Source organism: Thamnophis sirtalis, unplaced genomic scaffold (genome assembly GCF_051295495.1).
Source record: "Thamnophis sirtalis isolate CommonGarterSnake01/CBP01778 unplaced genomic scaffold, rThaSir2_p1.2 scaffold_2, whole genome shotgun sequence".
Classification (NCBI taxonomy): domain Eukaryota; kingdom Metazoa; phylum Chordata; class Lepidosauria; order Squamata; family Natricidae; genus Thamnophis; species Thamnophis sirtalis.
Window position 1 is genome coordinate 105,507,958 of NW_028261382.1, and position 24,110 is coordinate 105,532,067.

The following is a 24,110-nucleotide window of genomic DNA, read 5'->3' on the forward strand; positions in this document are numbered from 1 at the left end:
CGGTAAATACCACCTCTGACTCGCCCCACCCCCATCTATTCTCTGCCTCCCGAGTCCAGTGGTGGGTTTCAAAAATTGTTTGAACCTACTCTGTGGGTGTGGCCTCCTTTGTGGGAGTGGCTTGCCGCCCATGTGACCGGATGGGAGTGGCTTGCCGCCCATGTGACTGGATATGAAGATGCTGACAACATTTGTCAGAACCACCTTAAATTACCTCACACACAGCACTGGCATGCATAAGAATAGGATGTAAACTTGCTTTTTAAAAGGCATCTTTGGTTTGCGTTAAAACAACTTCAACACACGCAATGTTCTGATTGCACCACAAATGCAGTAGTCATCCTTACCTTTCACAGAGGCACTGAGTTTTATAAATAGGAGCATGATAGTGTAGAATAATCATATCCAAGGACCAGTGGTGGGTTTCAAAATTTTTTGGAACCTCTTCTGTAGGTGTGGCCTGCTTTCCGGGTCCACTGGTGGAACCTCTTCTAACTGGTTCGGTAGATTTGATGAACTGGTTCTACCGAATAGGTGCGAACTGGTAGGAACCCACCTCTGCTCGAGTCCCAGCTGATCGGGAGGGAATGGGGATTTTATAGTATGCTTCCCCTGCCACGCCCACCAAACCACACCCACAGAACCGGTAGTAAAAATAAAATTGAATTTCACCACTGATAACAATGGATAGTTAGAATTGCAGAAAAAAACAATTGCTCCCAGTCTGCTTTTCTTTGAGGATCTGTATACTGCACGAGCCAGAAAGAGGGCTGGGAACAGTGGTGGGTTCCTCCTGCTTTGGCCCGGTTCAGCCAAACCAGTAGTAGCGGAAGCGGAAGGCCACACCCACCTGCCAGGACACTTCTGTGCATGTGCAAAAGCTTCTCTGCAAGTGCAGAAGCATTGTGTGCGCATGGGAGTGCGCCCGAACCGGTAGTAGAAAAATTTGCAACCCACCACTGGCTGGGAATATATCTACAGACCCCTCACTTCCTGGACATAAACTGTTTCAATTTTCCCCCCTCAATCGATGCTCTATAAACCAAAACTAGACACAAAGACAGACTTTCACCCCATGCCATCATTTTGCTAAACAACTAATTCCCACAACACTGTCAAACTACCTAATGGAGCAGTAGCCTTCTCATCTTTTCTATTCCTTATTCCTTATCTTCTTACGACTATAACTCTGTTGCTTGTGCCTATCTTATGATTTATATTAATAGTTTTATTTAGCATCCTAATAAGATTTAGGTTGACTGCTTATTTAGTCTCCTAGGACTATCACCGAGTGTTGTGTCTCGTGATTTATGCTGAATGTATTTTATGATGACTATGATCATAATTTATTACTTGTTGCTTGTATGCCCACTGAGAGCTTCTGCACAGGTGGCAAATTCCTTGTGTGTCCAATCACATTTAAGATTAAGATTAAGATTAAGATTTAGTTTATTTGTATGCCGCCCTTCTCCGGGAGGGACTCAGGGCGGCGAACAACTCAAAAGGGGGAAAGGGGATACAAACACAATACACGTAATTAAAATACACAAGAGTCACACAGCCATACAAGTCGAGAGGGGAGGGGAACTCATCAACCCCAGGCCTGCCGGCACAGCAAGGTTTTGACGGCTTTCCGGAAGGCCCATAACGAATGCTGTTCTATTCTATATGGACTTCTTTTGCTCCCCCCACCATAGATAGCTCTAATATTCAGCCCAAATTATATTTAATGGAGTTGCATCCCATTATTCTTTCTTTTGCTAGTAATTTCAACTAAGAACAGTACCATTTTCTTTTCTGTGTGAAGCTGTTTAGGTATTTGTAGCTTGCTTGTGTTTCTCACTTTTGTTTTCATCTTTGTGTTCTGACCTAGGCTTCCCAAGAGCATGAAGCAAACTAGTAGGGTGGAGTCTGGGCAACTGAATTGAGTTGAGTGGCCAGATGCCCTTCCTGTTGCAAATGCAGAGTTTTGTTCAGCAGATATATTCTCATTGTGGCCAGAGAGAGAAATAGCTTTCTCTATCTAGGATCGAACTCACAGCCTCCCGATTGTGAGGTGGCAGCTCCACCTCTAGGCCACAGCGCCACTCATTTGCAAATTCAGTTCAGTGTTGTCCATATCGTAAAGGGCTGGTCTTTTTTGTGGTTTTTCCAAGATGCAGGGATAGTTTCAACATCGTGGGGGGCCATTTTCTATCCAGCATTGTTTCCATCTCTTCCACCTCTTGACAAACTTGAACATTGGGCACTATCTAATGAAATGAAATTCAATGGTGAAAAGAGTAAGGTCCTACATTTAGGCAACAAAAACGAAATGCACAGGAACAGTTTAGGTGGTACCTGGCTCAACAGTAGTAACTGTAAAAGGGATCTTGGAGTCCTAGTGGACAACCATTTAAATATGAGCCAGCAGTTTGCAGCAGCTGCCAAAAAAGCCAACACAGTTCTAGGCTGCATCAACAGAGGGATAGAATCAAGATCATGTGAAGCATTAATGCCACTTTGTAATGCCTTGGTAAGGCCACACTGGGAATACTGAATCCAGCTTTGGTCGCCACGATGTAGAAAAGATGTGGAGACTCTGGAAAGAGTGCAGAGAAGAGCAACAAAGATGATTAAGGGACTGGAGACTAAAACATATGAAGAACGGTTGCAGGAACTGGGTATGTCTAGTTTAATAAAAAGAAGGACCAGTGGGAGACATGATAGCAGTCTTCCAATATCTCAGTGGTTGCCACAAAGAAGAGGAAGTCAAACTATTCTCCAGGGCACCTGAGGGTAGAGCAAGAAGCAATGGGTGGAAACTAATCAAGGAGAGAAGCAACTTAGAACTGGGGAGAAATTTCCTGACAGTTAGAACAATGAATCAGTGGAACAGAAGTTGCCTCCAGAAGTTGTGAATGCCCCAACATTGGAAGTCTTTAAGAAGATGTTGGATAGCCATTTGTCTGAAATGGTATAGGGTTTCCTGCCTAGGCAGGGGGTTGGACTAGAAGACCTCCAAGGTCCCTTCCAACTCTGCTATTGTATTGTATTGTATTGAGTGTCAAAATCATTTTTCACAACTGCTTTATGAGTAGAGATGTCTGGGTGTCAGCCTGTTTCACTCCAAGCAGGCGATGTGGCTTAGTATTGGCAGCTGGGAGTTATCAATAATCTTCTTCGTCTTACTACGCAACAAGAGTTGCACAAAGCAGGAGAACTGTTCAGCTTAAAAATAAACCTGAAGAAGGTTATGTTTAATAAATTCACCCAAGGAAGAAAAAAAAATGTATCTGGAGAACAATGAGACATAGTAGACCACGACATATACTTTATGAAAGGAACACAGTGGCTCAGTGGCTAAGTCGCTGAGCTTGTTGATCAGAAAGGTCAGCATTTTGATGGTTCGAATCCCTAGTGCAAAGTAACGAAGTGAGCTCCTGTTACTTGTCCCAGCTTCTGCCAACCTAGCAGTTCAAAAGTACATAAAATGCAAGTAGAAAAATAGGGACCACCTTTGGTGGGAAGGTAACAGCGTTCCATGAACCTTTGGTGTTTAGTCATGCCGGCCACACGACCACAGACAGCGCTGGCTCTTCAGCTTTGAAATGGAGATGAGCATTAAGATGAGCCCTTAAGAGTCAGGAATGACTAGCACATATGTGCGAGGGGAACCTTTACCTTTACATATATTTTGGCCAAGTGATACAACAAAGGAAATTGAAGGGTGTGTTAAATGTGGTTGGCAGGCAGTTGGCAAGCTAAGCATAATTTTCAAGAACAACCTCCCTCTAGGCCTGGAAAGAAAAGTGTTCAATCCGTGTGTGCTACCTGCTCTAACATATGTTGGCAAAACGTGGACACTAACCTCACAATTGAGACAAAAGCTATGAGCAATGCAAAGAGTCATGGAAAGTTACATGTTCGGCATTACAAGCAAGAGTGGTATTCACTCACTCGCATACTCACTTCACTCACACACACCATGTCCATGCATGCACTCAGCCTTCCATGCATGCGCTTTGGCTAAAAAAAGGGCTTAAATGGGACGCCATAGAGCCGGGGTGGGTGGGCGTGGCCAGCTGTGATTCCCACTACCGGTTTGGGCGAACCGATCCGAACTGAACCGGCAGAATACCATCTCTGATCACAAGACAAGAAAAACCTGCATGTGGGTTAGAGAACAAACATAAATAGGGAAAGGGAGAGAGGGAAAGGTAGAGGGTGAGGAAGAGAGGGAAAAGGAGAGGGAGAAGAAGAGGGAGAGAGGGAAAGGGAAACGGGAGAAAAGGAAGGAGAGAGGGAGAATGTGAGAGGGAAGAGAGGGAGAGCGGGAAAGGGAGAAGGAAAGGGAGAAGGAAAGGGAAAGGGATAGAGGGAAAAGGAGAGAGGGAAAGGGAGAAGGGAGAGAGGGAGAAAGGGAGAGAGAAAAGAGAGGAAAAGGGGAGGGGGGAAGAGGGAAAGGGAGAAGGAAAGGGAAAGAGGGAAAGGGAGAAGAAGAGTGAGAGAGGGAAAGGGAGAGGAAGAGAGGGAAATGGAGAGGAAGAGAGGGAAAAGGAGAGGGAGAAGAAGAGGGAGAGAGGGAAAGGGAAAGGGAAAGGGAGAAAGGGAAGGAGAGAGGGAGAAAGTGAGAGGGAAGATAGGGAGAGGGAGAGATGGAAAGGGAGAATGAAAAGGAGAAGGAAAGGGAAAGGGAGAGCAATAGAGGGAAAAGGAGAGAGGGAAAGGGAGAAGGGAGAAGGGAGAGAGGGAGAGGGAGAAAGGGAGAGGGAAAAGAGAGGAAAAAGAGAGGGGGGAAAGAGGGAAAGGGAGAAGGAAAGGGAAAGAGGGAAAGGGAGAAGAAGAGAGAGGGAAAGGGAGAGGAAGAGAGGGAAAGGGAGAGGAAGAGAGGGAAAGAAGAGGGAGAAGAAGAGGGAGAGAGGGAAAGAGAGAAGGAAAGGGAGAGGGATAGAGGGAAAAGGAGAGAGGGAAAGGGAGAAGGGAAAGGAAAAGGGAGAAGGGGAAACGAGAAAGGGAGAGGGAAAAGAGAGGAAAAAGGGAGGGGGAAAGAGGGAAAGGGAGAGGGAAAGGGGGAAAGGGAGAAGAAGAGTGAGAGAGGGAAAGGGAGAGGAAGAGAGGGGAAGGGAGAAAGGGAGAGGGAGAAGGGGGAAAGAGAGAGGGAAAAGGAGAGGGACAGAGGGAAAGGGGAGGTAAAGGGATCAAGGGAGAAGGAGAGGGGGGAGGACAGAAAGAGAGAGACTCCAGAAAGCTTGTATTGCAGCCAAGAAAACTACCTGGAGATCTTCATGGAGACCTTCACCAAGAGTTCTGCTTGAGTCAAAGGAGACTTTCAATTTTAATGCTGATTCTCTGTGAAAAGAAATGATAACTTGATAACTTAAGCACACCAGATGTGCACACAGTTGAACAGATTCCTAGAGCGGTGAACAACGGAGGTTAGCCAAACTTTGTTTAGCCGCGTGGATAATGGACGCATTTGGCTTAAATTCCCAGTCTCCTTAAATTGTGGGTGCGCTGAACTGAAATAGAAACCTGAACTGTCAGGGAGTGACTTCATCTCAGCACTTAAACTTTATCAAACTAAATGTTTTCCCCTTCGGGGCAAGAATAGATTATGCGGCAGAGGGGAAAATGCAAAGCTGGAGAGAGTTTGGGTCAACCGCATCTGGGAAGCCTTCTCTGGCTCCTCCTTGACCCCCAGAAACATGAATCCCCAAACAGTTTTTGAAGCTCTGAGCCCTGAGGGGATGTGGCAGCGAGAGAACATGGAGGCTAATAAGAATCTCTTCCGATGAAAAAAGCAAAGTCAGTGAACTTTCACTAATGGAAAGCTCCTTGTTTCTTTTCTTCCTTTTGGAGGAAAAAAAAGAAATAAATAATACATTGGTGGGATTCACTTACCTTCCCGACCAGTTTGCACATGGGAGCATGCGTGCCCACCCGCTTTGCTCCCATGCGCTACCTCTGCACATGCGTACTGCCTTCTGCGTATGCGCAGTGCTCACGCATTTCATCGATACGGATGGGTGGACCCTCCCGCAGCCGCCTGTACCCATTCGCCCAAAACCGGAGAGAACCGCCTGAATACAACCTCTGAAGTAATAAAGATTTTTGTCACAGTTTCAGAGGGTGAGAAAAAGGGACAGGAACTTACCAGTTAATGACTCTGAAACACAATTCCTCTCTAGAACGGCAGTGTTATTGTAGCATCAGTGATGGGCTGCTGCCAGTTTGTAACAAGGTCAGCCAATGGGAGCTGAAACAGTTTGGGAGCCTGGGCGTGGCTTAGCTCTGTAGCTCTGAGTCTGTGCTGAGCTCCAAACTAGTCTGCTGCTCTGAACTGAAACTGAAACTGTTCTCCCCTCTCCCTACCTGTGTTTGCTTGTATTTACTACCTTGTTGGAAAACCTGCTTTTGGTATTGTATATTTACTTCATGTGTTATATTATATATAAAGAGAAGTTAATGAATCCTGCTGAATCAGTTACCTGTGTGTGCTTTCTGGATGTGATTGCTGCAACAAACTCTTGACAGTTGGTCCTTTCTCTTCCTGACTTGATTGTATTCTTGGGCAACATTATTGTGATTATGGTTGCACAGTCACTAAGTCATGTCCATCTCTTCTTGACCCCACAAACCATAGCACACCAGCCCTCCCTATCCTCCACTGTCTCCTGGTGTTTGCCCAGATTCATCTTCCTTGCATCAATGAAACGATCTAGCTATCCCATTCTCTGTTGTCCCTTTCCACTTTTGCCGTCAATCTTTCCCAACCTCACTGAATCCTCTCTTCTCATTTGGTGGCCACAGTATTTGAGCTTCAACTTCAGTCTTGGGTGGTGGGGAAGAGAGATTAGGCAGGAAATCCTACACCACTTCAGACAAATGGTTATCCAACATCTTCTTAAAAACCTCCAGTGTTGGAGCATTCACAACTTCTGGAGGCAAGCTGTTCCACCGATTAATTGTTCTAACTGTCAGGAAGTTTCTCTTTAATTCCAGGTTGCTTCTTTCCTTGATTAGTTTCCTCCCATTGTTTCTTGTTTTGCCCTCTGGTGCTTTGGAAAATAGGTTGACCCCCCTCTTCTTTGTGGCAGCCCCTCAAATACTGGAATACTGCTATCATGTCAACCCTAGTCCTTATTTCCATTAAACTAGACATACCCAGTTCTTGCAACCGTTCTTCATACAAGTGGTGGTCCATTAGGACTCCAAGATCCCTTTCACAGTTACTCCTGTTGAGCCAGGTACCAACTATTTTGTACTTATACATTTGGTTTTTCCTGCTGAAGTGCAGGACCTTACTTTTCTCACCACCACACCCAGAGATTAGTCGAAAGTCATGGAGTAGTCTTTTCTTGTTGACAGATTTTGAGTTTTGGAACCTTCTAGATCCAAAGGCTAACCTTACTTTGTTCACACTTTTTTGTTTCTGAAAATATTTCTGAGCTCTTCATATTGATAACAAGGATGTTCACAGGGAAGAGTCAACAAAGTCAATTTGCCAGATGTAACAGTCAATCCGAGCTGTAATCTATCTATATAAAAGCGAAATACCACTCATGCATCATCACGACATCTCCAGAACCGTAAAGCCTACAAACTTGAAATTTGCCATGTATGTTCCTCTTGGCTTCTAGGTGTTTGCTAAGAAAGGATTTTTTGAAATGACCATCAGATCATTAGTATTTCTTATATCATTATTAACATGCTCTTATGCTAAGGAGTTAGACGTTCTACTCCCCCTCCCCACATGAAAAGAATTCTGTCCCAACTGCCACTTGGGCATGGACATGGCCAGTATGTGATTCATCCGGGCTGAGAGCTGGAAGTTTAGACATTCTACTTCCCCTCCCCACCTGAAAAATGCTCTGATGCTAAGCAGTTAGATTGAGGGAGAGAAGGGGATAAGATAGGAGAAGCTTCTGTGGGGCAAGCCTGAGAGAGAGAAGGGGAAAGGAGAGGCTTCTGTGGGGCAAGACTGAGGGAGAGAAGGGGATAGGAGAGGCTTCTGTGGGGAAGCCTGAAGGAGAGAAGCTGGGAGGAGAGGCCGATCATAACTACTCATTAATTTTCAAGCTGTTAAGTGTCTATTTATCAAGCCTGATTATATAGTTTTGTAGCGGAGCATGGGTATCCAGCTAGTGTTTTGTGTGGGATACATGACCATGTCCTCTGCATGGATCTCCTGGTCGGCTACCATAAAATTATAAGACAAAATTATAAAGTAGATTGGGGGGAGGGAAGTAACAAAATGCACAGGAGTTACTGTGGTTGATCCCCCCCCCAACTACACTGAACGAAGAGCAAGATCTGGAAAGGACATTCTGTATTTATGGATTTTGTGTTCCCCAGAATGTGAACTGAAGCTTGTCAACATCCTCGCAGGCAAAAGATTTGGAAGGGTTTTTTTTGTGTGTGTGTGTGTGTGTTGTTGGTTGCCTTGACTGTAAGTCATAACTTAGCAAATAAGAAATGCAGAAGCATAACTTCCTCTACATTTGCAAATCAATATGCTGTCATAAAATGCCAAAAGACCTCAGGCATTGGAGGAAAAAAAGAATGCACCGAACAGTCAATTATCTTTAAAACAGTCACTGATTCTTCCTATAAAGGCCCAGGAAATTCTCTGCAGAGTGTTTTCTGCCCCTTAAGCAGTGGGTGTCAAGCCGAGCGGGGAGAAAATGCTAAATTTTGCTTAGCGAAAAAGATCTTTTGAGAAATGTTGGCTCGGATTTGGCCTTTTTTTCTTCTTCTTCCTATAAATGGGCTTTGGGGATAATTATTATTTCTTATTTGTCTAGCACATCTATATCCCCACAAGAGGTGCCTTCCTATTTTAAGACACTAAAAGCAAGTGACTCTTGCACAAAACATATCTGTGTTGTTTTGATCAGAGCCAAAGACCCTTTGGGAACTGATGGCAGAAAGAAATTGGCTTGGTTGCTCAGCTGGTCATTTGGGGTGAAGATCTGACCCAGAATTCTCTATAATCCATTTAGGAAGTGACACCTCACCTCGAGAAACCAAACTTTCTCAGATCAGAATGTCCCAGGTCCATTATGAGCTGGACTCAAACAACTATGTGGTCCATTTGAATCATTGATTGGCAAGGTAGTATCACCGTTTCCTTTCCTTTCCCCGATACATACATGAAAACCCGTTGAAAAAACTCCAGCTAGGCAGAGAGGTGGGGTCAAGCAGGGAGCTAGCCTTGAGTCCTTGTGCAGCTGCCTGAACCTCCCTAAAACTCATGGAACCGTATCTGGTTATGCCCAAGGGAATGCTAAGACAACTCTTGTAATCTAGGCAGAACACAATAACGTTGTTGTCTAGGACCTTTCGCAAGTGGGTCTGTCCAGTTTGCTTGTGCCTGACAACATCTGCAATATAGTGATGGGGGAATCATTACCAGTCAAACACCAAGGTTAACAGATGTTCATGTGTGGTATTTAGAAATAAAGCTTTCCACCTCCACCATCTCCTCCTCCTCCTCCTCCTCCTCCTCCTCCTCCTCCTCCTCCTCCTCCTCTTCCTTCTCCTTCTTCTTCCTCCTCCTCCTCCTTACTCCTTTCTTCTCCTCCTTTTCCTCCTCCTCACCCCTCCTCTTCTTCTTCTACCTCCTCCTCCTTCCTCCTCCTCCTATTCATCCTCCTCCTCTTCTTCTTTTCTCCTCCTCCTCCTCCTCCTCCTCTTCTTCTCCTTTTCCTCCTCCTCCTCTTTCCTCCTCCTCCTCCTCACTCCTCTTTCTCCTCCTCTTCTTCTTCTCCTTTTCCTCCTCCTCTTTCCTCCTTCTCCTCCTCCTTACTCCTCTTTCTCCTCCTCCTCCTACTCTTCCTCCTCCTCCTCCTCTTCTTCTCCTTTTCCTCTTCCTCCTCTTTCCTCCTCCTCCTCCTCACTCCTCTTTCTCCTCCTCTTCTTCTTCCTCTTCCTCCTCCTTCTCCTCCTTTTCCTCCTCCTTTTCCTCCTCCCTCCTCTTTTCTTCTTCCTCCTCTTCCTTCCTCCTCCTTCTCCTTACTCCTCTTTCTCCTCCTCCTCCTCCTCCTCCTTTTCCTCCTCCTCCTCCCTCCTCCTCCTCCTTCCTTTTCCTCCTTCCTCCTCCTCCTCCTCCCCTCCTCCCACACTTCAACAACCTCGAGAGTTGGGCTGAAAGAGAGTGCTTTGCCCTAAGTTACCCAGTAAGCTGTCATGGCAAAGAGTGGTCTTGAACCTAACTCCTTCCTATCCTAGTCGAAAAGCTTCACTACCATACCACACTGGATCCTTCTGATGTCAAAAAATGGAAGATGTGAATGTGGAAGACTCAAATTAGGAAGAAAAATAGATAGGGTAAATGGAAATGAAGGTTCCGGAACCTTCTGCCAAAGAAACAAGATTGGGTGACATTTGGCCAGTTTCCATGAAGCCTGAGAAATATGGGAGAGATGGATTTCAACAGCAGCTCCATTCTTGATATAAGCTTGGAGTATTTTCATGCTGTTGTTTGAAAGCATGGTGATTATCAGGGAGAAGATTCAAATCGTGGCATGACAAAACCGCGCTTGACTAAAGCTTGCCTGATTAAACCGCGTCGCTGACGTCATCAGCAGGGCGACAACAGTGAGCGCGGAGAAAGAAGGGGACTTTAAATAGCGCTTTGAAAGCAAGCCGATTCAACTTAAGGTAAGGGTTAGGTTTAGGGTTAGCTTTAGGGTTAGCTTTAGGGTTAGGTTAAGGGTTAGGGTTAGGTTTAGAGTTAGGTTAAGGGTTAGGGTTAGGTTTAGGGTTAGGTTAAGGGTTAGGATTAGGTTTAGCATTAGGTTAAGGGTTAGGTTTAGGTTTAGGTTTAGGGTTAGGGTTAGGGTTAGGTTTAGGGTTAGGGTTAGGTTAAGGGTTAGGTTTAGGGTTAGGTTTAGGATTAGGTTTAGGGGGGTTAGGTTTAGGTTTAGGGGTTAATTTTAGGTTTAGCATTTACAGCGTGCTTTTTTCTCCGCGCTGTTGTCACGCTGTGATGACGTCAGCTACGCGGTTTCGTCAAGCGCCCTTTACGCGGTTTTGTGGTGGAACCGATTCAAATGAAAATGGAAAGTATTAGTGTTGCCAGGGCAAGGACAATTGAAAGCCTCTAGTCACACTGAGCATAAGTTTTCCTTTCTTGCTTGTTAAGTGCAATCTATGTTTTCCCTGATGTCCTCAGGAAGACAAATGGGACTTTCTGAGCCAAGATTATCCTTTCCTAATGCATTGAATCTTTTTGATATTGGAGGGATTTCCTTCTGGACGAGCCTCTGAATTCAGAAAAAAAGATTGTCTCATAGCAGGTGTTGAAGTATTATTAGCAGATTCATAGCTGAGCTGGCAGCTAAGGATAATTTGGGACTAATAGTGAATGAATGCAGTAATCTAAGGTGGCCATTACCACTCCAGAAAAGACAGAGGTCATGACTATAATTGCTTAAATAATAGGGAGTAGACACCAGCCAGAGCATAGAACAACTCAAAGAAGCAGTGCAGGATCAGATGATGTGGAGAGACCTGGCCGGGGTGGGATTCAGCTGGTTCGGATCAGTTCGGGCAAACCAACTGCTAATTTTACTTCTGGTTTGCTGAACCGGTAGATGCCAGGTAAATGCAGGGAGACTCTGGGAGGGCAAAAAACAGGCCTCCCAGAAGTTCTGGAAGTCCAGAAACAGGCACATTTTTGGGGAGACTGTTTTTGCCCTCCTGGAGGTTCAAGGAAAACCTCCGGAGCCTGAGGAGGGTGAAAAATGGGCCTCCTGAAAGTTCTGGAAGTCTGAAAACAGGCCCAGTTCCAGATTCTGGAGCTCTTCTGGAGCCCAGGGGAGGACATTTGCACCCTCCTGGAAGCTCGAAGAAAGCCTCCAGAGGGAAGGAAGGAGGGAAGGAACAGGGAAGGAAGGAGGGAAGGAAGAAGAGAAGGAGAGAAGAAAGGAAGGAAGGAAGGAGGGAATGTAGGAGAAAAGTAAGGGGGGAAGGAAGGAGGAAAGGAAGGGGGAAAGGAAGGAGAGAAGGAGAAAAGAAAGGAGGGAAGGAAGGAAGGAGGGAAGGAAGGAGGGAAGGAGAGAAGGGGAAGGAGGGAGGGAAGGAAGGGGAGTAGGAGAGAAGAAACGAGGGAAGGAAAGAGGGAGGGAGGGAAGAAGAAGTAGGACCGTTGTAAGATAAGATGGATCTATGGGGTATTAAAAAAGCAATCTTCAAGTATATTGTTAACAGTAGGGAAAATTGTTATAAATACATATTATTAATAACAGTTATGAGATCATATAATTGTGAATGTATATATGAAATTGATAAAATAAATTAAAAAAAAAAAAAAGAAAGCCTCCAGAGCCTGGGGAGGATGAAAAACGGGTGTTCCAGAAATTCTGGAAAGCCAAAAACGGGACTATTTCCGGCTTCCAGAGGGCCTCCAGAGACTTTTCTTTTCTTCTCTTCTCTTCTGCTCTATTTTCTATTCATATAGATAGATCTTCTTTGGGATGACCTCTGTCCAACCTGGCTCTCCAGGTCTTCCAAAAGTGTACTCATCATTTCTGTAATCTAACCCACTCTCTTTTGCTGCCAATTGTCCAATTCCCTTTCCTTCCAGCACTATGGACCTCTCTAGGGAGATGTGTTTTTGCATAACATGTCCAAAATATGATAATTAGAGCCTGTTCATTTGAGCCGGCCTGAAGTGTCTCTGGATCGATTCATTTTGCTATCCGTTTGTGTGTTTTAATGGCTATGCATGGCATTCTCAGGGGCCTTATCTAACAGCAAAGTTCAAAAGCATCAATACTCTTTGTATCCCATTTCTTCAAAGTCCAACTTTCCCTTTATAGAACATCACTGAGAAAGGCACTGTCTTCTTGATTTTCATCTTTGTAAGCGTAGACACATCCTGGCATCTGAGTATCTTTTCCAAAGCTGTCATTGCTATCCTACCAAGTGCTAGTCTGCAGTGTATTTCTTAACTAAAGGTTCATTTATTGTTGATAGTCACTCAAAGTTTCGACCACTTCAACATCTCTATTGTTATTCTACAGTTGGTTGTAATACGTGAAAAGAACGACTAGGGATGACATGACAGCAGTTCCAATATCTCAGGGGCTGCCTCCAATGAAGAGAGAGTCAAGCTATTCTTCAAAGCACCTGAAGACAGGACAAGAAGGAATAGGTGGAAACTACTGTATTTTTCGGCGTGTAAGACGCACTGGAGTATAAGATGCACCAAGGTTTTGAAGAGGGAAATTTTTAAAAAAGTAGGTAGGTTGATAGAGGGAAAGAGAGGGAGAGAGAAATACAGTAGGTAGGTAGGGAGAGACAGTAGTCAGGTAGGTAGGTAGATAAAGAGAAATAGAGATAGAGAAATACAGTTAGGTAGGGGGAGAGAGAGGGTGTAGGTAGGTACGTAGTGGGATAGAGAGAGAAAAATAGAAATAGAGAGAGAAATACAGTAGATAGGTAAGGAGAGAGAGAGAGCGTAGGTAGATTGGTAGGCAGAGGGATAGAGAGAGAGAAATATATATAGAGAGTGGGTAGGTATGTAGGTAGATAGAGTGGGGGAGAGAGAAATACAGTAGATAGGTAGGGAGAGGGAGGGAGGGAGAGAGGGAGGGAGGGAGAGAGAGAGAGAGAGAGAGAGAGAGAGAGAGTAGGTAGGTAGGTAGGTAGGTAGTTAGGTAGTTAGATAGATGTTTCCAGGTGTATTTATCCATGTGCTGGAGAAGGAAATCGCTGACAATCTGCAGCACCTAAGACTTTCTTTCTGCTGCCACAGCACTTGATCAATCTAATCCTCACCAATCAGTTAAAGAGTTTTCCGAAAGGGGGAACAAAAGCTTTTGCACTCTGCAAACCTCCCCAAAATGGCCCATTTTTCTTGAAAACGGGCTCCCCCCCCTTTTAAAAAAAGGCATGAATAGCCTTGGAGAGGCTTGCAGAGTGCCTGGGGGGGGAGAAATGAGCAAAAAAATGGCTTGTTTTTTGCAAAAACGGGCCCGTTTTTTGTCAATGCTTTTTTTTTGCATGAATAGCCTTAAAAATCTCTGATCCCGGTGACCAATCCAGATTTGGGTCCTGTCCATGTCCAATTGTGGATCCTTTCAAATGTTGTAGACCGAAGCTGCCATAATCTCTGATGATTAGCCATGCAGGTGAGGTTGTTGCTTGAGACATTAAAAAGGAAATATTTACACCAAGGTTGAAATGAAAATAAATAAATAAATAAATAAAACGTAGATGACATTTCTTCTCTTTGGTTGTCTTCTTCACCTTGGATCGTTTTGCTTTTCTCACCCTTGAAAATCTTGCCCTCATTTGCTCGCACCTCCACCAAGTCCTGCCTGGATCTGGTGATTCACTCAGTTTTTGCTGAGGATGAGACGTTGCTAAATTTGGTGTGGGTGATGTCATGGCAAGCTTGTATACCAAAACAGATGCCTCACCCCAGGACTGAAGATCAGCACAAGGTCAAAGGAAGCAAAAGAGAGGCAGAGAAATGACTTTGAGAAGCAGCTCCACTCTCAAGGAGGCAAAAGGTGTTAAAACATTTCATGCCTTTGCATGAAAATTTTCAGATTTCATTCCTTTTTAAAAAAAAGAGAGAGAGAATGTTTCGTTTTTTGGATGTATCCAACCTTAAGGCAAAGTGTGGAAAAAACATTCCATTCCTTGGGAAAGATTGCAATTATTTCTACTTAAAGGACTCCTTGATGATCCTGTGTGCATGTCATCAATTTTGGCGTGTGTGGAAAAAAAACAGCCCGTTTTGGTTCCAGAGGAACTGTGTTAGGAGTGAAGATGCACACTTTTATGACTGCAAGAGAAGAAGAGTGCCTTCAGGGAGAGGAAATTTGAATGGACAGTGTGCTACCTGAATGTGCAGGAAGTACAAGGCTTGTCGTTGTTGTTGGTTGTGAAGTCATGTCCGACCCATTGCGACCCCATGGACAACGTTCCTCCAGGCCTTCCTGTCCTCTACCATCCTCTGCAGTCCATTTAAGCTCACGACGACTGCTTCAATGACTCCACCCAGCCATCTCGTTATCTCACAGGCAAACTCAGAATTGTGTGTTCCTGGATTTGTGTTCAGATACCTTTGTTTCCACGAATTCCAATTCCTTTATGACTTTATTTTGGGGACGTGTCTCCTAATGGTCTCAGTGACTTTATCTATCTATCTATCTATCTATCTATCTATCTATCTATCTATCTATCTATCTATCTATCTATCAATCATCTATCTATCTATCTATCTATCTATCTATCTATCTATCTATCTATCTATCTATCTATCTATCTATCTATTTATTTGTCTTGTATGCCGCCCACTCCCGGAGGACTCCGGGCGGCTCACAAAAGACAAGGGAAAGGGGGAAAACGAGACAAAGACAACATATTAAAAACAAAACCAACATTCACAATTTCCGTGGAGGTAGATGTTTCTCAGATCCCCCCCCCCCCGGTCTGCTGGAACAGCCAGGACTTGGTGGCTTTGCGGAAGGCCGGGAGGGTAGTAAGGGTCCGGATCTCAACAGGGAGCTCGTTCCAGAGGGCCGGAGCTGCAACAGAGAAGGCTCTCCCCCGGGGAGTCGCCAGCCGACATTGGCTGGCAGATGGAATCCGGAGGAGACCTAACCTACTTCTGACTTATGTATTCAAAATTTATCATTTCAGCGCTAACTGAAGTCTTGTGTGGTTTATGCCCATGATGCTGAACCTGTGGCATGCATACCTCTGGTGGGCACGTGGACCCATCTCTGCGGGCATGCAAGCCGTTGCGCTATCTCAGCTCCAGCGTGCATGTGCATGTTGGCCAGCTGATTTTCAGTCTCTTCCGAGTGCCGGGCTGTTTTCACCCTCCTTAGGCTCCAGGAGAGCTTCCAGAGCCTGGTGAAGACAATCTCCCTCGGCCGTAAAGAGGCCCTCTGGAAGCCAGAAATGATCAGTTTCCAAACTTCTGATAGGCCTATATTTTGCCTTCCTCTGGCTCTGGAGGCTTTCCTGGCAAATACAGCCTTCCCCAGCCCCCTTGAGGAAATACCAAGCTCGGCTTGGTGGTGAGAAGTGCACCGGCAGTGCAGCCCATGTGTGGAGGGGGGTTGTGCATGCTTTGCATTATGGCTGCTGGCACACATGTGTACATTATTGCATGCGCATACTTGCGCATGCCCGGTAGGCTCATTTTTCTCCCTCCCCAGACACTGGAGGATTTCCTGGAGTGTGGGGAGGGCGAAAATCCCCCCCCCAGCCTCCTGGAAGCCCTCTGGAGGCTGGAAGTGGTCTGTTTCAGAACTTCCGGTAGGCCTGGTAGGCCCATTTTTCTCCCTCCCCAGGCTCTGGAGGCTTTGCTGGAGTCTGGGGAGGGCAAAAACGGCTTTCCCTTGGCCTTCAAGGTTGACTCAGCCTTCCATCCTTCCGAGGTGGGTGAAATGAGGACCCGGATTGTTGGGGGCAATATGCTGACTCTGTAAACCACTTAGAGAGGGCTGAAAGCCCTATGAAGCGGTATATAAGTCTAACTGCTATTGCTATTGCTATCTTGGTGGTGAGCACTGCACCGGCAGTGTGGTACATGTGGGGGGGGGGGGGCGCGGAGGGTTGTGCATACATGCACATGTGGAGCACGCTTTGCAATGTGGGTGCTGGCAGGCACACATGCTCTATTGAGTGTGCATGCTCAAGTTTTTGGCACCCAACAATAAAAAGTTTAGCCATCACTGGATTATGCTCTCTCAAGCTATTGGAGCCCAGATCCCACCCGTCAGATCTGTGTCTGAGATCCCCCCCCCCACCTTAGAATTCTATTGGAGACACAGTTTGGATATTTATCAACACTAAATGCCTTATTCGATTCTATTGTAATGGGGCATTTGGCAATGCAAGCTACAAGAAGGTTATCCTTTCCCTTGTTTTTAATGAAATTGATCATTAAATCATAAGATTGATGCTTTTCTTTTAATCTCCTTAAAAGGAAGACAGGGCTGCTGTTCTCTGACTGCAGCTCTCAAAGCTGCTAGGGCAAGGAGATGATGCGGTAGAGTTTGTTTTCCTTCTATCATTATCATTAATACAATACAATACAATAGCAGAGTTGGAAGGGACCTTGGAGGTCTTCTAGTCCAACCCACTGTCTAGGCAGGAAACCCTATGCCGTTCCAGACAAATGGCTATCCAGCATCTTCTTAAAGATTTCCAGTGTTGGGGCATTCACAACTTCTGGAGGCAAGCTGTTCCACTGATTAATTGTTCTAACTGTCAGGAAATTTCTCCTCAGTTCTAGGTTGCTTCTCTCCTTGATTAGTTTCCACCCATTGCTTCTTGTTCTACCCTCAGGCGCCTTGGAGAATAGTTTGACTCTCTTTTATTTGTGGCAACCCCTGAGATATTGGAACACTGCTATCATGTCTCCCCTAGTCCTTCTTTCTATTAAACTAGACATACTCAGTTCCTGCAACAGTTCTTCATATGTTTTAGCCTCCAGTCCCCTAATCATCTTTGTTGCTCTTCTCTGCTCTCTTCCCAGAGTCTCCACATCTTTTCTACATCGTGGAGACCAAAACTGGATGCCGTATTCCAAGTGTGGTCTTACCAAGGCCTTATAAAGTGGTATTAACACTTCATGTGATCTTGATTCTGTCCCTCTGTTTATGTAGCCTAGAACTGTGTTGGCTTTTTTGGCTGAACACTGCTGACTCATACTTAAAATGCTTGTCCATTAGGATTCCAAGATCCCTCTCATAGTTACTACTATTGAGCAAGGTACCACCTATACTGTACCTGTGCATTTCATTTTTCTTGCCTAAATGTAGAACCTTACTCTTTTCACCATTGCATTTCATTTTATTAGATAGTGCCCAATCATTGCTATGCTCACCATCACTATTATGTTCCTCCCCATTATTAAGTTCAGGTTACAGGTGAGTCAATTGAAAACTCCAACTATCTTGGAGGAAGAACCTGCTCATGATAGTTTGTAAAATATGGACCAGTTATCAAGTGCCCCAAATCAGGTGTCTGCAGGGTAATGAGGGTAGTCGTTGGAACTGGTGTCAACTTCGAACTGAACCTGGCAGCAGCCATCTTTCTGTTCCTCAGTTGCCACACAGAGAGGGAAGTCGAGAAGGAGGTTGGAATGCCTTACTAGATACAACAGAGAGCTTTCTTGTGAGAATCAAGGTCATCTCTGCTGGCAACGGATAAGGTTGGGGAAGGAGTGCTTGGAGAGCCTGCCAATTAACCCAATTGGCCAACATGACCTGTAACACTTGGGAATTGGCCAACATGACCTGTAACACTTGGGGATGGGCTTATTTCCTAGTCTCATTATACTGTAATGGCGGGAAAGATTCAGAGTTAGTTTTCCTTTGAAGCTGTGCTGATATGATGTTCTCAATAAAGAAGATCTTTGAGAAGGAGCCAAGTCTCAGAGTTCTGATCTGTGGGACCTGTTAGCTGGAGCCTTGACAGTTGGGCCAGAAGTATCACCTGGGGAGGTCCATTGTAACTTTGAATGGTTGCTAAGCAACTGCCCACAAGTCAAGAGCACCTGTATGCTGGACCACAACGATAAAAGCTATTGAGTTCAGCTCAACGCCAGCTGACGTCAAAACTCAGCTACCAAGTCTTTGTAGTTTTCTTGGCCATAACATGGAAGTCATTAATTCTTATCTTCTTACTTTGAGATGTTGACTTCGTAGTCTGGCCTACCACTCAGAGATTTCCCAGTAGCCTGTCATTCAAAGCCTGAGTATTCGCTTCCCCCCCCCCAAATCACCATCCTTGGTTAGATGTTGCTCTACTAACCTGTCAGCTCCATTCAGATCTTGCCTGCCATGCGATGTGAATCCAGCCTCACATTCCTTCCTGATGTTCAGACTCATGTGAATTCCTTTCATAGTTACTGGGCTGTATCAGGGCAGACTTAGATGAGACAAGACAAGACATGAGATACTGAATATATAATCCTGACCTCATTAGCTTCTGCTTTCATCCAACCCCTCCCATATTTTTGGGGGGTGGGGGGAAAAAGGCACCTGGAGCTCGGTCCAATTGGCCCCTTGTGGAAATGTGCCTTGAAGTGTATTCTTAATGATGTTCTTAATCACATCAGTTCTACTTATGTTTTTCTCAGAGTTGGCTTGGCCACCCAGGCCAACATTTAGATGGAGGCATTTGATCGACAAATATGCATGATGATGTCAAGGCAGATGATCTCATGCCACTTCAAATTGTCTTGTTCTGCAAATGGAATTCCACGAATTCCTAAGGGGAAAGCACTGTCAATTCCTCTCCATTGAGCCAAAATGCATGGATGGCTTGGTTTTTTTTTTAATGAGTTTTTATTTTATTTACATCTCAGATTGATCAAACGCCAATGCATTATTTCGAAGTAGGAGAACATCAAACCTGAAGCAACTAGCAATGTTTAGAACCGGTTCCAGCTCCCTCCCCCCGCCCGTCTGCACATCATCAAGATGAAGAGCGAGAGGAGGAATTCTGGGAGTTGAAGTCCACAAGTCTTAAAGCTGTCAAGTTTGAACATCCCTGGGATTTTTTTCTAAAGGGTTAGGGGTGCAAGGGTCTTGTAACTTGACAGCTTTAAGACTTGCACACTTCAATGCCAGAGTTCCCGAGCCAACATGACTGGAGGAGGAATTCTGGGAGTTGAAGTCCACAAGTCTTAAAGCTGTCAAGTTTGAACACCCCTGGGTTTTTTTTCTAAAGGGTTAGGGGTGCAAGGGTCTTGTAACTTGACAGCTTTAAGACTTGCGTGCTTCAAATGCCAGAGTTTCTGAATCAACATTTTGGTTGCTAAGCAAGAGCGTTGTTAAATGAGTTTCACCACATTTTACAAGTTGGCCATGCCCACCCAGTCACATGGCTGGCAAGCCACTCCCACCAGTCACATGGCTGGCAAGCCACTCCCACAAAGCAGGCCACACCTACAGAAGAGGTTGTAAAAAAATTTGAAACCCACCACTGCTCACATCAAAATAAGTTGGCTCCCTTTGTAATTCTACTGTGTTCAATTTTTTTTGCTCAGTTTACAGCTTACAAAACACACTTGTGTTTTGCTCATATCATGCACTTTGTAGTCTTCCCAAGAATAACAGTTGGAATAATTGTTCCTACCTCAGAGGTTTTTAAGCCAGCTATTTATAGGTTTCTTTAAAGGGACATTCGGAGTTTGTAACTGGTGGTGCCTTATTGTCCTAAAGATAAACATGTGCTTGAGTTCACTTTGATCCTTAATGAGTGCCTGAAGACAACGGCCCAGTTTTTCTTGGTGATAATGAAGAAATTATTTGTTATTCTCTTCTTCCGGGGGTAGTTTTGTCCAGTGGTGGGATTCAAATAATTTAACAGCCATAATGACCAGCTGGGTATGCATGGTTTAGTGGTCATGTGATCGTGTGGGTATGGCCAGCTCAACGTCACTCAGGTCGATGGACGCTTCACCTTAGCTGCTACAATGTAATAAGGGTTAACCAGAGAGGCAGTTTCTGTAAGCAGGTCAATAAAGAGGAGGCTAGAAACAACACCAGAATGTTTCCCTCCTGCCTTCCTTGCAGGATTAGCCCTGTAAAGTGGAAAAAACCAAAAGGAGATTTCTTTCAACAACCAATTCTCCGAACTGCTTAGGAAGTTAACAACTGGTTCTCCCAAATAGGTGCGAACCGGCTGAATCCCATCACTGGTTTTGTCTCTTCCCACTGTAGAGTGCTGTCCTAATATTTCCAAACTACTAAACAGATCTGATCTTACTTGGCTTCTAAGCATGGGGAAAGTCAGCCAGCTGTTGGCATCTTCTACAGTCTCCTCGCTGGTAGTAAGTTTCACAATTAATTTTTGTTTCAGAGTCATACAGTGTGAAAAACTGGAACTTGGTGATCATCCAATCTCCCAGTGAAAAATGAAAACGACACTTGATTTATTTGCTGTAAATTGTCCACCGCTTTAAGCATACCCTTGCAGAAAAGCAGTCTGTAAATCAGGGCTGTCAAACACAAGGGCCGTGGCCAGATGTGGCCCATGGTGTGGTCAGATCCGGCCCACAGGGCTGTCCTGGAAAATGTAAGGGGCCGGCCCATTTTGCTTTGGCCCAGTCTACCCAATGGGAAGAGGAAACATGCCACCACTTTGGGGGAGTGGCGTCAAGCTGGTCACTCCCACCCAGTTGGCCACACCCACCCAGTTGGCCACGCTCCCCCCTGAGGTCAACCACAGCCCTGATGTGGCCCTCAATGAAATTGAGTTTGACACCCCTGCTGTAATGAATATTGGAGAGAATGTACCTCTGTGGTCATTAAGAGTTGACAATAACCTCTTAGCACGTAATCAATAAAAGAAATCATAGGAAATTTTACAAATAAAATATATGTTCCAAACAGCATTTCCTTTGCCCTGAAATTCACTTTTAGAGAAGATTTGGTGGAAATCAGCTCAGCTACGGGACAGAAAGAGAAAATCTAGAGGTTGGGACAGTCAAACTTTGTATGCCTGCAAGAAGCTGTTTCTTGGAGAACTTTTTCAAGGGAGTTCTTTGGTTCGAGTCAAAAATAGTTTTACATTGCATTGACCAAAGCAAATTATACTTGTCCCAAAGGTGCTTTTTCAAGAGCCATCTGGACTTTCTGGCTTTTCTCTGAAGATGTTTCACTTCTCATCCAAGAGGTTTCTTCAGAGCTTATTGGACGAGAAGCAAAATGTCTTCAAAGAAAAACCAGGAAGTCCAGTTAGCTCTTGAAAAATGACTTTTGGGACAACCATGACCTGGATGACCAAGAATCTCCATAGACAAGTCATATTTGGCTATAATTTCTGGGGGGCAGGGGCGGGAATTATGTTGTAAGCTTCCCAGAGTCATGAGCCGCAAATAAATTTCATAAATAAATAAAACTTGAATTACCATAACTAAGCCTCCACTGGCATGTGGAAACTGCTACCTGGATTATTAGAGAAGAGTAACAAAGGGGGCTTCTAGTCCAACCCCCTGCCTAGGCAGGAAACCTTATATCATTTCAGACAAATGGCTATCCAACATCTTCTTAAAGACTTCCAATGTTGGGGCATTCAAACTTCTGGAGGCAACTTCTGTTCCACTGATTAATTGTTCTAATTGTCAGGAAATTTATCCTCAATTCTAGGTTGCTTCTCTCCTTGATTAGTTTCCACCCATTGATTCTTGTTCTACCCTCAGGTGCCATGGAGAATAGTTTGACTCCCTCTTCTTTGTGGAAACCCCTGAGATATCGGAACACTTCTTTCCAACCCTACAAAGAGCCCCAAACATTCCGTACTTTCCTCATACCTCAAGGGCTCTAGTCACCCTCATCCTTCTGGCCCACCCCTGATTGCAATCATCCCTGTCCCTCTCTTCCGTCACTTATACATGTTGTCCTTTTGTTTCTACAGGTTATGGCCACGCCGCCCCTGGGACGAATGCGGGGAAGGCCTTCTGCATGTGCTACGCTGCCTTGGGCATCCCACTCACCCTTGTCATGTTCCAGAGCCTTGGCGAACGCATGAACACATTTGTCAAGTACCTCTTGCAACGGATGAAAAAGTGTTGCCGGATGAGGACCACCGACGTCTCCATGGAGAACATGGTGGCCGTCGGCTTCTTCTCCTGTATCGGGACTCTCTGCATCGGAGCAGCTGCCTTCTCTCACTGCGAAGAGTGGACTTTCTTCCAGGCCTTCTACTACTGTTTCATCACATTGACTACAATCGGGTTCGGGGACTACGTGGCCCTTCAGACGAAAGGAGCCCTTCAGAGGAAGCCGCTCTACGTGGCCTTTAGCTTTATGTACATCCTGGTGGGGTTAACTGTCATCGGAGCCTTTCTCAATCTGGTTGTCCTCAGGTTGTTCATGAACATCGAAGAAGAGAGGCGGGAGGCCGAGGAGAGGGCCTCCATGGCGGGAAACCGGAGCAGCATGGTGGTCCACATTCAAGAAGACTCTCAACATGGCCGCCCGCGGTACAAGGCCGAGGTGACGGATCTTCAGTCCGATTGTTCCTGCATGTGTTACAGGTCCCACGAATACACCAGCCGGGTGGTTTCCCACCAAAATTCCTTCAGCTCCAAGCTGAACCTCCAATACTTTCACTCCATCTCCTACAAGATCGAGGAGATCTCACCAAGCACATTAAAAAACAGCCTCTTTCCCTCCCCCATCAGTTCGATCTCCCCTGGATTGCACAGCTTTACGGACCATCACAGGTTGATGAGACGGCGCAAATCTATCTGAAAGGCATTTCCTTGGCGGGGTTTTGTGGGGGGTGGGTGGGGGCGGATGGGTGATGTTTGTTTCCTAAGATTATTATTTTCTAAAACAAAAAAACAATTCCTCGAGTGAACCAGAGCGAGGTTAGCTTAAATTCGAGAGAGAGAGAGAGAGAGAGAGAGAGAGAGAAAACTACATATTCAAGGGAAGGAGAGCACTCCTCTGAACTCAGCTCTGGCGCACGAAGCATGGACCTAGACTTTTATTTTCCAGCAAAAATTAATGCCTTACAATTTAACCTTCCCTCCGCGATCCGAGATTTTGAGGTGATGGGAAGTGGGTATTTCAATTCCAAAGTTACGCACCTGTGAGCTTTCTCGTGCCCTTTGGCACGCTTGACCTAAAAAACAAAAACAAAACCCCAAAACCTCTTTCTTCTCCTTCACGAGCAGGTCGTGATGTATGTGAGCTGGGGCTGTGTATGCGAGTGTTGAGTGTGTGGGTTACGGGTGCACGCGCACAATTCCACTGCTAGTGTCATGCCACTAACAAACGGTATCTCTATCGAAGCATCAGGTATTATGTCGATTTGATTTTCTATCTCTTCTTCCTTTGGGGAAATTGTTTTACTTTTTCCTGGCCTGCTTTTTGGATCCAAAAGAGGGAAATTAAAAGGAAGAAAACCGGAGGCGGTTAGAAAGAGGTTAAAACAGAAATCAGTTTTCCTCGATTTCTTTCTATTCTTCTTTTTTTATTTTGCTGAATCAAGCATGCACCATAAATGGTCCCATATACCGAGCGAACCATTGTCAGTTCTCTCTTTCTGTTTTTTTTTTAAACGCTAGAAATGTATTAGACCGTATTAACTTTTTTTTTACAAAGAATTTCTTCTTTGAGAACAAGGCAGGAAAA

The 24,110-nt window shown here is 45.1% G+C and overlaps 1 protein-coding gene across 1 annotated transcript in view; it reads left to right on the forward strand.

Annotated features, from left to right (window-relative positions):
- The window catches only part of KCNK9 (potassium two pore domain channel subfamily K member 9), an 86,173-nt gene extending 62,951 nt beyond the window's left edge, over positions 1–23,222 (forward strand). The window contains exon 2 of the mRNA XM_014065755.2: positions 22,384–23,222. Within this exon, the coding sequence (XP_013921230.2) occupies positions 22,384–23,222 (839 nt within the window). The remainder of the gene's footprint in view (positions 1–22,383) is intronic.
- Positions 23,223–24,110: the final 888 nt, after the last annotated feature.